A 12,076-nucleotide genomic window follows, 5' to 3' on the forward strand; every position below is an offset into this window, starting at 1 on the left:
TGGGCACTCAAATATTTAGGCTTTGATCATGAAATGCTATTAAAATGTGTGACTTACTCATTTGAGCTAAATTACACACATGATTATTAAATGCTTTGCAGGATCAGGATTTATGGTCTTAATCTTACAGTGTTTTGCACTGGCATAGCTTTGCAATGTCCCATTGAAGTAAATGGGACACCATACAGACACAAGGATCTGAGCAAGCTGATCTTTTGATAAGTTCAAGGCCCATGTGATTTTTATTTTGTGAATATGTGTAACAAATTATTTCAAATTTAATACTGAAAAGTAACATTATTTGTTAAATAAACTTTATTTTAAACATGCCCTTTACTGAGCCATTGTCTTTGCTCTCAAAATGTAATTGAGTCTGCATCTCCTCTTGCCCTCAAAAGATAAATGGAACAGTTGCATGCATATTTGCTCTGTTATATTCAGCAAAATTTCCAACTCTGAATTGCCAGGACCCAGGAAATTAAACAGGTATTTAAAAACTGAATTCATGCTTAATTGTATTCTGTATAAGGTGCTTTCTTAGGTAAACTAGAAAGTGAATAACTCGTTTCTGAATTTTCCATGGTTTCTAAATCTGTTAGAAGTTTGAAAATAAAATGTCTTTCTACAACACTTAACCTTTTAATTCAGGCCAATATGGATTTCTGTCCCCTGGCTGCTCAGTGTTTCATGATGATTATTTGTTTTTCTGCCACTATTATCAGTGATGTTAGCACAACTCAAGGAATTATGTTAGCTAAATACTACTGTAGAACCTGCAGAAGGAGCACAAGAGCATCATAATTGTGTTTGTGTGTGTGTGAATTTTTAAATTGATGGATATAGTAATATATGTTTTTCAAATGGATATTCAGAATAATGTATCACCTTTAAAGATTTGGATTTGGCAGCTTTGCGACGAAGTAATTTTCTTACCCAATTTATGTTTTGGCCTATTTTAACCCTGGAAAGGTAGAATGACAGGACAGATTAATCAAAGTCCAGAAAACTCTAGGCCTTAATCCTGCAAACTCAAAAGCATGTGTATAACTTTATTTAAGTGAGTAGCCCCACTGATGTCACAGGACTACTTGCATTAGTAAAGTTATACATGTGCTTAAGTGTTTGCAGGATTGGCGACTTAATTTAGAAATCTGGAGAGCTCCAGAATTAAGTAGGTCAACTAAACTATTTGGCAATGCCGCTCGGAGCAGAAAATACTTCCAGTTCGTTTTCCCCTGATGCTATGAGCAGAAATAGGGTGACATTCCAGCAGTTTTTAATAGAAGTTATAACTTTTCCCTCCAAACTTAACTTCAGTTTATTAGTGCAGTGAATTGAATACACAAACTGTTGAATGGAATGCACAAAAAGTGCTGCAACATAGCTCTTCCTGAGTATAAACAATCTATCCTAATTTGTGCTAAGAGCCAATACCATTTGGTATAATGTATTTATAGTAAGACATAAAGAAGCTCCATTAGACAAATAGCACTCAATTTTGCATAGCGCAAAAGCTACTCTGTCATCCAATGGAATGGCAGAGAGCCACAATATAATTCTGGAGAGAAGTTCTCACACTGTGATGAGATTAGGGTTGTTGCATTGAAGTGGCCCTGTCTTCACATTGATGAAATCTCATGGTGCAGACATCACAATGCAATGTCAAGACATTGCTCCACAATTTATTCTGTGCCTTTCTGCAGCTCCTTTTGATGCAACAGTTTTACTTTCCCCTCATACCTCTATTTCCTGCCAGCCATTAACAAAGGAGTAACAAACCCTGCAGTTTTTTCCCTATCATTGTTTGGATGATCAAGAAGGCATCCTGCCAGCTTTGGTACATTTACCTAGCACTGCCTATTTTGCCTTGTATATTGGTCAGTTTGGCAAACTCTCCTGTATTTGTCACTCTGCTGGCTTTGCCTGTGAGTAGGTAGAGTAAGGGTCATGTCAGTCAAAAGTGGACTCCCTGATAGGCCCATAAAGAGTCTCTTTAGGAAGGCTTCGGAGTCAGGGGTTTTCAATCTGTGGACCTGTGGGAGTCTGCAGACTATGTCTAAGATTTCCAAAGGGGTCTGCACCTCCATTTGAAATGTTTTAAGGGTCCCCAACTGAAAAAAGGTTGAAAACCACTGCACTAGAGCATCCAGATGCAAAATTTAAATAGCATTTAATTTGAAAATAAGTTTGAGATTGGTCCTGCTTTGAGCAGAGGAGTGGACTAGATGACCTCCTGAGATCCCTTCCAATCCTAATATTCTATGATTCCATGAGACAAAAGTGGTTTCACTTACAATGAACATGATGTCAGAAAAATAATCATCCACAAAGGATTATGATTTGGTATTCTCTCCAGACACTTCCTCTACATACAAAAATTATTCCCTGGTATTTTCTGCTGCTCTTTTTTTCTCTTCCAGAATCAGGTCTAGCTGTTTTTAAGTATAATTTCTATCTCATTTGAAATGATTTGCAAAGTTCTTGACACCGTACTTTTTATAACCATTTAGTATTCTATACAAAGGTACTTCAGAAAAATGTTGTGGCTGGTTCTCTGTGTGTGTTCTTCAACATCTTGACCACCTACTCCACCTCAGCCCATTTGGCTAAAAATAGGGACTAAATATGAATAATTTTCCAGCCACGTAAAAATTCTTCTAAACTGTTGGTTTTATTTTTTAAAAAAGTTTTGATTCCTTTTTAAACACAGTAAAATGTGTGAAACTTCCTGCTAAAGTATATTTATTGCTTTTTGTTTTATTTTGTCAGGAGGCTAATCCTCTCATAATTTTTCCATAGTTTGCAGTATATGTGTGTCTTTCAGCCAAACTTTCTTTTGAGGAGGTTGTGAAAATGTTTTTAATAAGTGCATTTTCTATAGTGGTCTGCAGCAGAAGTTGTGGACATCACTAACTTCAGAAAAGTGTTTGGAGAAGATTTTATTTCTGTATGCCTTGATTTACGCATTAAGTTGTAAATATCTTTCATAAAAATATTTGATAGTTGTTTCTTTTCTCCAGGTGCTCATTTGGTTTATGAAAATACAAAAGATGGGTGGCTTGATTAAGCTATTAATGTCTGTATTGGTCAACATCACTTTGGCTTTAAGCTAGTAAGCCATAATTTTTTCAACATTTAAAAAAAATACGCTACCAGTAGTATGAGAGCAGTTTTGAATTTCCTGCAGATAGTTCTTATTCAAATGGATGCAGTTCTGATTTATTTTACCTGAAGGTGCTAAAAGTAAGTAAAACAGTATGACTATTAAGACTGTATTGGGACAAAAATAATGTAACCGGGTTATTTTGTGGTTCACACTAGTGCTATAGGCTTGGATCCAGAATTATTCAGGTAGGCTGTGGATACTGTATCCAATTCCATAAAGGCAGAGTAAAGAGTAGTGAGTTGTAAGTCAGGTAAGCTGCTATGTGGAGTGCTATTCTGAGTGGTGAGGTTATTGCTGCTGCTGCTGTTACTATCCATCTGATAGTGAGAAGGGAAGCACTGAGAGGATATTGGGGATGTTGAAATGAGAACCAAGGGATCCACAGCCAGGCTGTCATCTTTCAGTTCTTCCCAAAGATTTCCTATAACAAAAAACAAAACCAACACACTGATGTAGTCTTCAGCTTTTGGGTGTGCGTGTGTTTGCTTTTGTTTCTTTTATGTAAGAGATACTAGTGAGTGCACTCTTGGTGCATCATATCTACTTCTGAGCGCTTGTGAGATAAAACAGACAGCAAGAACTGTTTTACATCATCAGCTGACAAATTCACATTCAGTGGCATGTATACTTTCATTTCGAACTAATTTCTAGCCCATATTGTCATGAACATGCCTTTGAAAATGTGAACTGATGAATATTCAACTGAAAGAAGCAACAGCTTTTAAGAATGCAAACTGCCCCCTATTCATCTCAGCAGGGTGTTTGATTTTTACAACTAATGATGATGCTTTGAGTATGTCTACACTTTAAGATTGGGGGTGTGATTTCTACCTTGAGGAGACATACATTAGCTCTGGTGGAACTAAGGCTTGGTCTATGCTAGCAACTTTTGTCAGTATAACGGTTGCTCGGGGTGCGGAAAACCACATCCTTGAGCGACAATGTAGTTATATTGACCTGTAGACAGTGTTATGCCAATGGGAGGTGGATTATCTACACCAATGGGAGAAGCCCTCTCATTGGCTTAGGTAGCATCTTCACTGAAGTGCTACAGCAGTGCAGCTGCACCGCTGCAGCCTCATACATATAGATAGGCCCTTAAAATCAAGTGTAGCTGCAGCCTGGCGAGTGATGGTAAGAGCTAGCATGGGTGGAAATCTTTCCCTCAGCTCAGTGTAGACAAAACTGCAATGGGACAGACTTTCAAATAATGTTGGTGCCCAATTGTGTGCTTAATCTGCACATGGAGTTACTGCAGTTATGTGGTCAAATCAAGTAACTGCATGTATAAATGGTCAAATAAGCAAACATCAGAAATGCTGCTTGTTCTAAAAGTGTACACTGCCATTTCTCACTGAATGATGCAGAGCGCAAAAGTGACAGTAACTAAAAGTTTAGCTACTGTATGAGGGCCATATTCTCTGCTCACTTATTGCGCAAGACTTTCTGTGGATATGGGGGAGTATATCTCCTTAAATTTGTAACCACAGTTGATGCATCATAATGTGAAATATAATTTAGCCCTCTTCCTAAAATAAGTTTGACGTACTCCATGTAAATGAAGACTGAATTTGTCTTAAATTTGTGAAATGTTTGACAACTTAACAAGTCCCATTTATTACTTATTAGACAGTAAACCCCAAACCCCAGGTCAGATCATTTTGTAGAATAAAAAAGGCCATAGAGTAGAGAAAGGGGAGTAATTTAAGATGGAATGGCTGAAAAATCTGTGCAACAGCAGCGCTGGTGCTTGTGGCATCATGCCAGGGGTGTCAAAGATACAGAGTACAGGGAACACAAATATGTGTGTACACAAAATAAGGTATTTAGAAAGGGTGAGGAGCCAAGAGAGAGGAATGGACTGTTGAATTTTGTATTCGGAAATGTGCAGAACGGTGCACTTAGAAATCCACTTGTTTAGTCATCAGTAACTAATGGAGAAATCTATACGCTACAGGCTTTTTTGACCCTTTGGAGATGGTCTGGCAGCTTCTGATACCATTGTTCCCTGTTGCCTTAGATCTTGTTGTCAATGGAGCTGGAACAATATTTTGCACCAGTGCCTTGCCATGATAATGATGTGCTGTCAACCCTATTGGATCCACAGGCTTGCACTATGCCTCTTCCGTTTCTACTGCTGTACTCTGTTTTTGTTTTATTTCCATGAGGATGTTTGGTTTGCCTCTTCTCCCTTGCAGCTGGGCAAACCCCACCCTTCCTATGGCATGATCCATCAGGAGCTCTACAGCCTCTAAGCCATAAGATTGTTCACCTAACTTTGGCTCCTCCACTGATTATTATTTTTGCAGTGGAAGGGTGATTTGGGCCTTGAGCACTATATCTAGTCAAAGAAAGATTGTTTGGCTGAGAACAGGAGCTTTGATGTCTGCACTACACAATCATTTCAGTGAACTTTACCAAGTGTAGGAGGTCAATGAAGTGATCACTCTAACATCTGTGGTAAATTGCATAAGAAGTAAGTTGCGTTTTTTTTTTAATTTTTTTTTATTTTTAGCCAAAAACTGGAAGAGGATTGTAACAATAATGGTGAATGCAACAAAAAATTATGTACCATGCACTCAAATAAAAACATGTTTTCTTGTTCTCATGTGATATTGTATCTTACATTCATCTAATAACTACATCTGGGATACTTTTTACTTAGGAAATATGTGTGATGAGGTGGAGAGCTACATTTGACATATTGCATTACAGTATTTAGGGACCACAGATTCTGCAGGGAGTAAACAGTTTTCCAAGCTCTGGTTCTAAATTATGTCTTCTCTAGGTAACATTCTCTATAAGTAATATTAAATTCTATACTGCATGAGATAATGAATCCTAGTGAACTGCTCTTGTCTGGCTGTGGAAAGAAAAGAACTAATGGCACTTGTCTAGTCATTGCTTTTTCATGCATGCAAAGAGAAAAGGAGATTTCTTCTATCGTTAGGTCTTGATATCATAAGTGTACAAACAGCAAATAAACATTTAGTGAAATATCAGGCACTTACCTTGGAGATCAAAGTCAATCAGGGAAGGGTTAAGAGCATCAATATCATTGCTCATGTCTGCTTCTTGCATGAGTGTGTCCTGCATTGTCCTGGCTGTGGAGTGCTCTGTCAACATCTTCATACCATGTATGGGAGGGGTCTGGGCTGGCAAGGGTGAGTCTTGGGTGGTGCTAGGTTGTGCTCTGAGTTCAATTTGAGTATCTGCAGAAGGGAAGATGCTCTGAGGGATACCAGGTGATTGTTGCATTAAGGTAGGTGAGATTTGAGGGAAAACCTGTGGCGATGTATAACATGGAGTTTGGTGCCCCCCAAGCAAACTTGGTAGTGAGTTCTTGGCATGTAGAGGACCTGTTGTGTGAATAGCGTGTAAAGGCTGTGGAATATTAGATGACAGGGATGGCTCAGACATAGAATGGGGCTGGACTGACATCTGTCTGGAAACTGTTGAACTTGCCACACCAGTTGGATTGCAGGACACCGTTGAAGATCTTAATTTTTCAGCCTTATCTCCTATCAATGTGTCAAGTTCTTCTAAAAGACAAAAACGGAACAAAACCAAATTACAATTTGATGAAGTGCTGTTAATGCCTACCCAACACTGAGCTTGTGAGTCTCCCTAGGTTGCAACTGGAATTTGAGTGTTGCTCAGAAAATGAACACGAGAGGAGAATGCCAACCTTAAAACAGTAATGAGATTGGTACCTAGTGTGGAAAAACAGACCCAGGGAGTACCCATCAATCTCAAGTGAATATTTCATAAAGTGCATTTTTAATATAAAGATGGGATAGCTGCATGCTAAATAACCCCGTGCTTAATTCTGTCTCTTTTGTATCAAAGATTAGATAGATGTCAACGGAGATGCATCTTTCACTGAAATGATAGGGAATACAGTTCTAAGCTCTAGGGTGCCTTTTTATCGGTAGCATTATGAATGTTTGGAAGTCTCTCAGCAAAAACAGCTGTTACTTTAGCCCTAATCCTACATTTCTGTGCTGCCACCCATTTAATAAGCAAGAGGCCTTGGACATGGATCATGTCCCTTCCCAGCACTCAAATCCTCCTCTATTGCTTGATTCTCAAAATATTTACACTGCTTGCTGCTTAAAAGGGTTCTGTGGATCACTGTTTGAGAACTAACGCACTAGCATATTACTAACCTGGCTTTGCCATACTCTTCCTCACAGCAACTGGATCTTTCCTTTTCCATTTCTGAAGCTCTTCCTGCATCTTATCAATTTTGGCTGGATTCAGTGCCCACAAACAGCCTTTCCGAGAAGAGCCACCTGACTTGTTTTCAACTTTCTCAAAGCATTTGTTCAAGGATAAGTTATGGCGTACAGAGTTCTTCCAACCGTCTGGAGCTGTCTAGAAAAACAAATTCAAACTAAGACGTGAACTGGAAGATAGTTTCCCAAATATACCTCTACAGTGTCTCAAGTTCTCTGCTGAAAGGATAGCTTTGTGTATTGTTAAAGAAGGTAAAGAGCTGCCAACACACAGTGGTTTGAAAGAGAGGCTGCCCAAAGAAATTGGAGCTGGAAAAGGGCCATTAGTTCAGAGCTGTTCATTTCCCAAAAGGACCTTTACAAGATTGTTTTCAGCATGTATTTGTCCTCTTTTGACCAGTTTAGTTTTCAAAGATCCCAGCAATGTAGAACTCACTGTCAGGAACATTCTTCTGATAGGAACTTTTCAAGGTTAGAAACTCATAAAAAAAAAAATGGGAATGAGTAATCATGAAGTGTAGTTACATGATAATGTCCCATATTTTACAATGGATGAAAAATATTGTTGGATCCTTAATGATCACATATGGTCAGACAGAACCTCTCTTTTTTACCCAAAAGGCCTTCCTTCTAGAAGTACAACATCCTTTCCTCATCCAAGAGATGCTCAGTGCCACTTATCCGAAGTGAGGCATTGGTTCAGTGCTCATTCACAGAGAATAGTGTCACATGTTGAGGGTATGTTCCAAAGACCATAGAAGTCAATGGAAAGACCTCCATTGACTACAGGGGGCTTTCAGTTAGGCCCATAATCACTATTATCACTTCCTGCAGCACCCTCAGTTTTTTGTCCCCCACCCCCCCTTTGGTCTGCTGTCCTAGAACGGACCAGCTCTTGTTTATGAGATTTGCAAATTCAGAGCTCAAAACAGTAAGGCTGCATGCCAGATCAAAAGGCTGAGATCAGAATAAAGCCATGACCTTTCACATGGCAGTACCTAGCACTGACAAATAAGTTTGCCCTTCATTTTGTTTAATGTTTTAAAGTGCTTTTGAAATCATATTTAGGTAGAGATTTTGTCTGATAATAGTTGTGTTGCTTCTTCTTCTTTTTGGATTATAATGACAATATGCCAGAGATTCTCAGTGATGGAAAAACATGACATTTTAAGATGCAAGGAAGTTTGTGGGACAGTCACCAAGTTCCAACTAGCAGTTTTTACACATGAATGGCCACTGGATCATTCAATAGTGAGCTCATAAAAATCAAAAGAATTAACTATACAAAGAAGGTTCATCTTTAGTCCACTTCAGAACATCTAGAAAAAAATCAAGCAAATAACCTAATGGCTATACATTACTTGGACGTCACCTGAGTGTCACAATAGACATCAAAGAGGACTTAGCATGGTACTGTGGGGGTAATTTTATGTTTTACCAAATTGTATAACTATTAGGCTGAGTCACTAGTCTTCTAGATGAGGCAAAACAGTTTCCACACCTGACTGCTGTCTTTTTTTCACTTTTATTTTTAAGTGAATTGTTAAAACTGGGAGGTTCTCAGATTAACAATACATATAATTGATTCAATAAAATAACACACACACACCCCCCGCCATTTTGATTCAAGCACCTGATCCAGATGAATACAAGACTGTCTCCCTCCTTTCCCTGAGGGAAAATTCTGCCCACTAACACAAAGATTCAGGAGAGTAGAGGAAAAAACCTACACAAAGCCAAATTTCTCCTGTATAGGTTTAGACAGCAAAACAAGAAGAAACATTCTATCTGACATGATTTACTTACAGTTAATTCCATACGATCTTTTTCCATCACTGCTATCTAATCTGCAGTTTGATATAAGAGAATGCATTCAGGAATCTAATAATTTGGTTTTCCTTAGCTTTGTGGAGGACAACTGACAGTGGTATGAGGATGATCTTCCTGAGTATCGCTTGACACCTTACGAATGGCGTGAGGTGCGATCTTTTACCAAGAGCTTCTTTTATTCATATATAATTAGTGATCAAGGTTAAATTGATTTAACAAAAACAAAAAAAAAAAGTGTGTACCAATTTGAAAAAATCCATTCCCCTCTTAATAGCTCAGCTTTCACACTTTTCTCGGCTCATGGTGACATTCCACTCAATTTTATAATTTAATCTGAGTCCTTACAGAGTGAGTTGAGGACTTTAACTCTAATTGTAAAAAAAACAAACAGAAAAAATTGGGTCATCTTTATCCACCCCACAAAGCAGCCATAATAGGGGCAGTAGGCCAATTTTGTTCCACCGTTTGCAGGTCATCTTTCAAGTTGAATGCTGCCAGCCAATTCCAAAATATTAAACCAATAAAGATGTCCTCTTAATGTCCAGTGTTATGTCCAGTGTATACTTGATAAGTATCAGAGGGGTAGCTGTGTTAGTCTGGATCTGTAAAAGCAGCAAAGAATCCTGTGGCACCTTATAGATTAACAGACGTTTTGGAGCATGAGCTTTCATGGGTGAATACCCACTTCGTCGGATGCAAGTGAGTATTCACCACGAAAGCTCATGCTCCAAAACGTCTGTTAGTCTACAGGGTGTCACAGGATTCTTTGCTGCTGTATACTTGATAGTGAATGATACAGCTTTTTAAAGAGCAGAACGTGAGATTTTATTTCTAGCCCTATAAATGGAAGATTATATGTCTGCCCTGTCCCTGCCTAGTAAGGATAATTGTTTCTGCTCAGCAGTAGAGAAAGTGAGGAGTGGCGTATGCTTCCCAGAGGTTTTTAGAAAGGGTGGGGCACGTGCTTTTAAATAGTTTCAGGAACATCTAAAACAAAAAAGTATTAGTAAGAGGACTGGTTCTGAAGAGTGATGCCAAGTGATGAATTGGTTCTGACATCAAGATCTCAAAGATGCTTGTCAGGGAAACTCCAACGCTTTACCCAGTTCAGCTGTCAGAATGGTACAGCAATGTGTTAATGATGCATCTTTTCTTGGTAACTACTTTTTTAAGTTAAGACTTTTCTTGTCCAGTATTAATGAGCTTTGATCACCAAAGCTGCTGTTCTACAGTTGAAACCTGGTAACTAACTGGCTCCTTTCTCACACCAAGCAGTATGGTGGGAGGGAGTGTAGAATTTAAGAGAGGGAAAATATCTTGTGTTATGGTCCCATCAGACCACAAACTTTTCTAACCTCCAGACCACTGGCAGTATTTATATCTCCAATTTATGTATACATAAATTAGTGTTACTCTGCACAGACCCATTGATCGTGACCGCCTCTTGAAGTTTAAAGAGTTTTATGATCTTGCAAAACTCTTTCTCTTTAAATCTGACTCTCAAGAGAAGGGAGAGGTACTTCAAAGAGCAATTCCACTTTAGCTGTGTGGATGTGTTTTAGGACGTAGGAGTTGGATTGCTCTGTTTCAACTAGAAATGAGACTGTTGCATCATAGAAATTGCATTTGCTGTGGCAGTGAGTAGAAGTTAATTTGACTGGGTTTGTGTCATCTAATGTCTTCCAGCAAGATCCCGTGTGCATTTGTACTATATGGTTTCTCTCCAGCGGTAATTGCTTCTCCACCCCTTGGCTCCATGTTCTGGTAACTACTGAGTGATTTTTGATAGAAAAAAACAAAACTATTTTTGCCTGACTGCTGAGGATAACATAAAGGGAACTACTTCACAAGGATCTTGATGAAGACTTCCTAAGAGAACAAGTAGTTCATAGGGCAGTAACCTATTGTATGGTGCATGACTCTGGTAATTTTATAGATTAGATAGAGAGAGAACTGATTTCCCAAAAGTAAAAGATACAGTTCTTTCATTTTCTATGTTTATTTTAAGGATGTTTAGGATGAAATTATGGAATTTAGTTGACTATAAAACTAATGTGTAAAAAGATTCTTCTCACAAAGTGTGTGATTGTCTCAGCAATACCCTCTGTCATTCTATTTATAGCACTACTTGGATTGAGTGGAGGAGGAGAACCTCATTCTCATTGTGATTTTTAAGTGACTTAAGTGGGGGGACACAAGGATATGAGAAAAGAACTGTTCACACTCCAAGGAGTTGACATCTTGTGGAGTCCTGAATGGGAGGGAAAGGTATCAGAAATGGCACCTTCTCTCTGTTACTGGGGTGGGGAATTGATGCTCAAAGGCTGTAGTGAATATATACAGAAAATGTGTTTAAGGAAACGATGAATGTTTCACTGCTATTTTACACTATATCAGGAACAGGAAGAGGGACTTCGTGGAGCAAGGTTCTCCCACTCCTAAGAATTCTATGTATTTATGTTAGCAATAGCAGCATTGGGTCTGGAGCAGCTTCTTTTATTAATCTGGTGTGAAGCATAAGGCAGTGTAACTTCAGTAACTAGTGAATAAATACAGGAATGTTTATGGTTATGTTTATAAAATGTATAGTTTGATATGTTTTTAATAAACTGACTTTTTTATTTTGTGACAGACCCAGGCCAGTGGGGTACAGGAATCTGGTAGAGGGCAAATATACTGATCACTGGGTGAGTAGTTTTCTGTTCCCTGAGTGACCAGAGCAGGGGCTGCACTAGAGTAATCAGGAACCTGCTAGAACCAATTAAGGCAGCCAGGCTGATTAGAACACTTGCAGCCAATCAAGGCAGGCTAATCAGGGCACCTGATTTTAAAAAGGAGCTCA

At 38.7% G+C, this 12,076-nt stretch overlaps 1 protein-coding gene across 1 annotated transcript; it reads right to left on the bottom strand.

Moving 5' to 3' along the window:
- Positions 1–3,312: 3,312 nt before the first annotated feature.
- On the bottom strand, positions 3,313–7,852 carry LOC116835411 (forkhead box protein N1-like). Its single transcript, XM_032798240.2, has 4 exons — positions 7,841–7,852; positions 7,336–7,543; positions 6,178–6,708; positions 3,313–3,587 (listed from the first exon to the last, which is right to left on the bottom strand). Exons 1-4 carry the CDS (start codon positions 7,850–7,852, stop codon positions 3,313–3,315), a joined length of 1,026 nt encoding a protein of 341 aa, XP_032654131.2.
- Between the last annotated feature and the right edge of the window lie 4,224 nt (positions 7,853–12,076).

Source organism: Chelonoidis abingdonii, chromosome 20, assembly GCF_003597395.2.
Source record: "Chelonoidis abingdonii isolate Lonesome George chromosome 20, CheloAbing_2.0, whole genome shotgun sequence".
In the NCBI taxonomy this organism is placed as follows: Eukaryota; Metazoa; Chordata; order Testudines; family Testudinidae; genus Chelonoidis; species Chelonoidis abingdonii.

Coding starts and splice junctions, on each gene's coding strand:
- LOC116835411 (XM_032798240.2), bottom strand. Junction 6,709..7,335: donor GAAGAGTATGGCAAAGCCAG/GTTAGTAATATG, acceptor TTTGTCTTTTAG/AAGAACTTGACACATTGATA. Junction 3,588..6,177: donor GATTGACTTTGATCTCCAAG/GTAAGTGCCTGA, acceptor TTTTTGTTATAG/GAAATCTTTGGGAAGAACTG.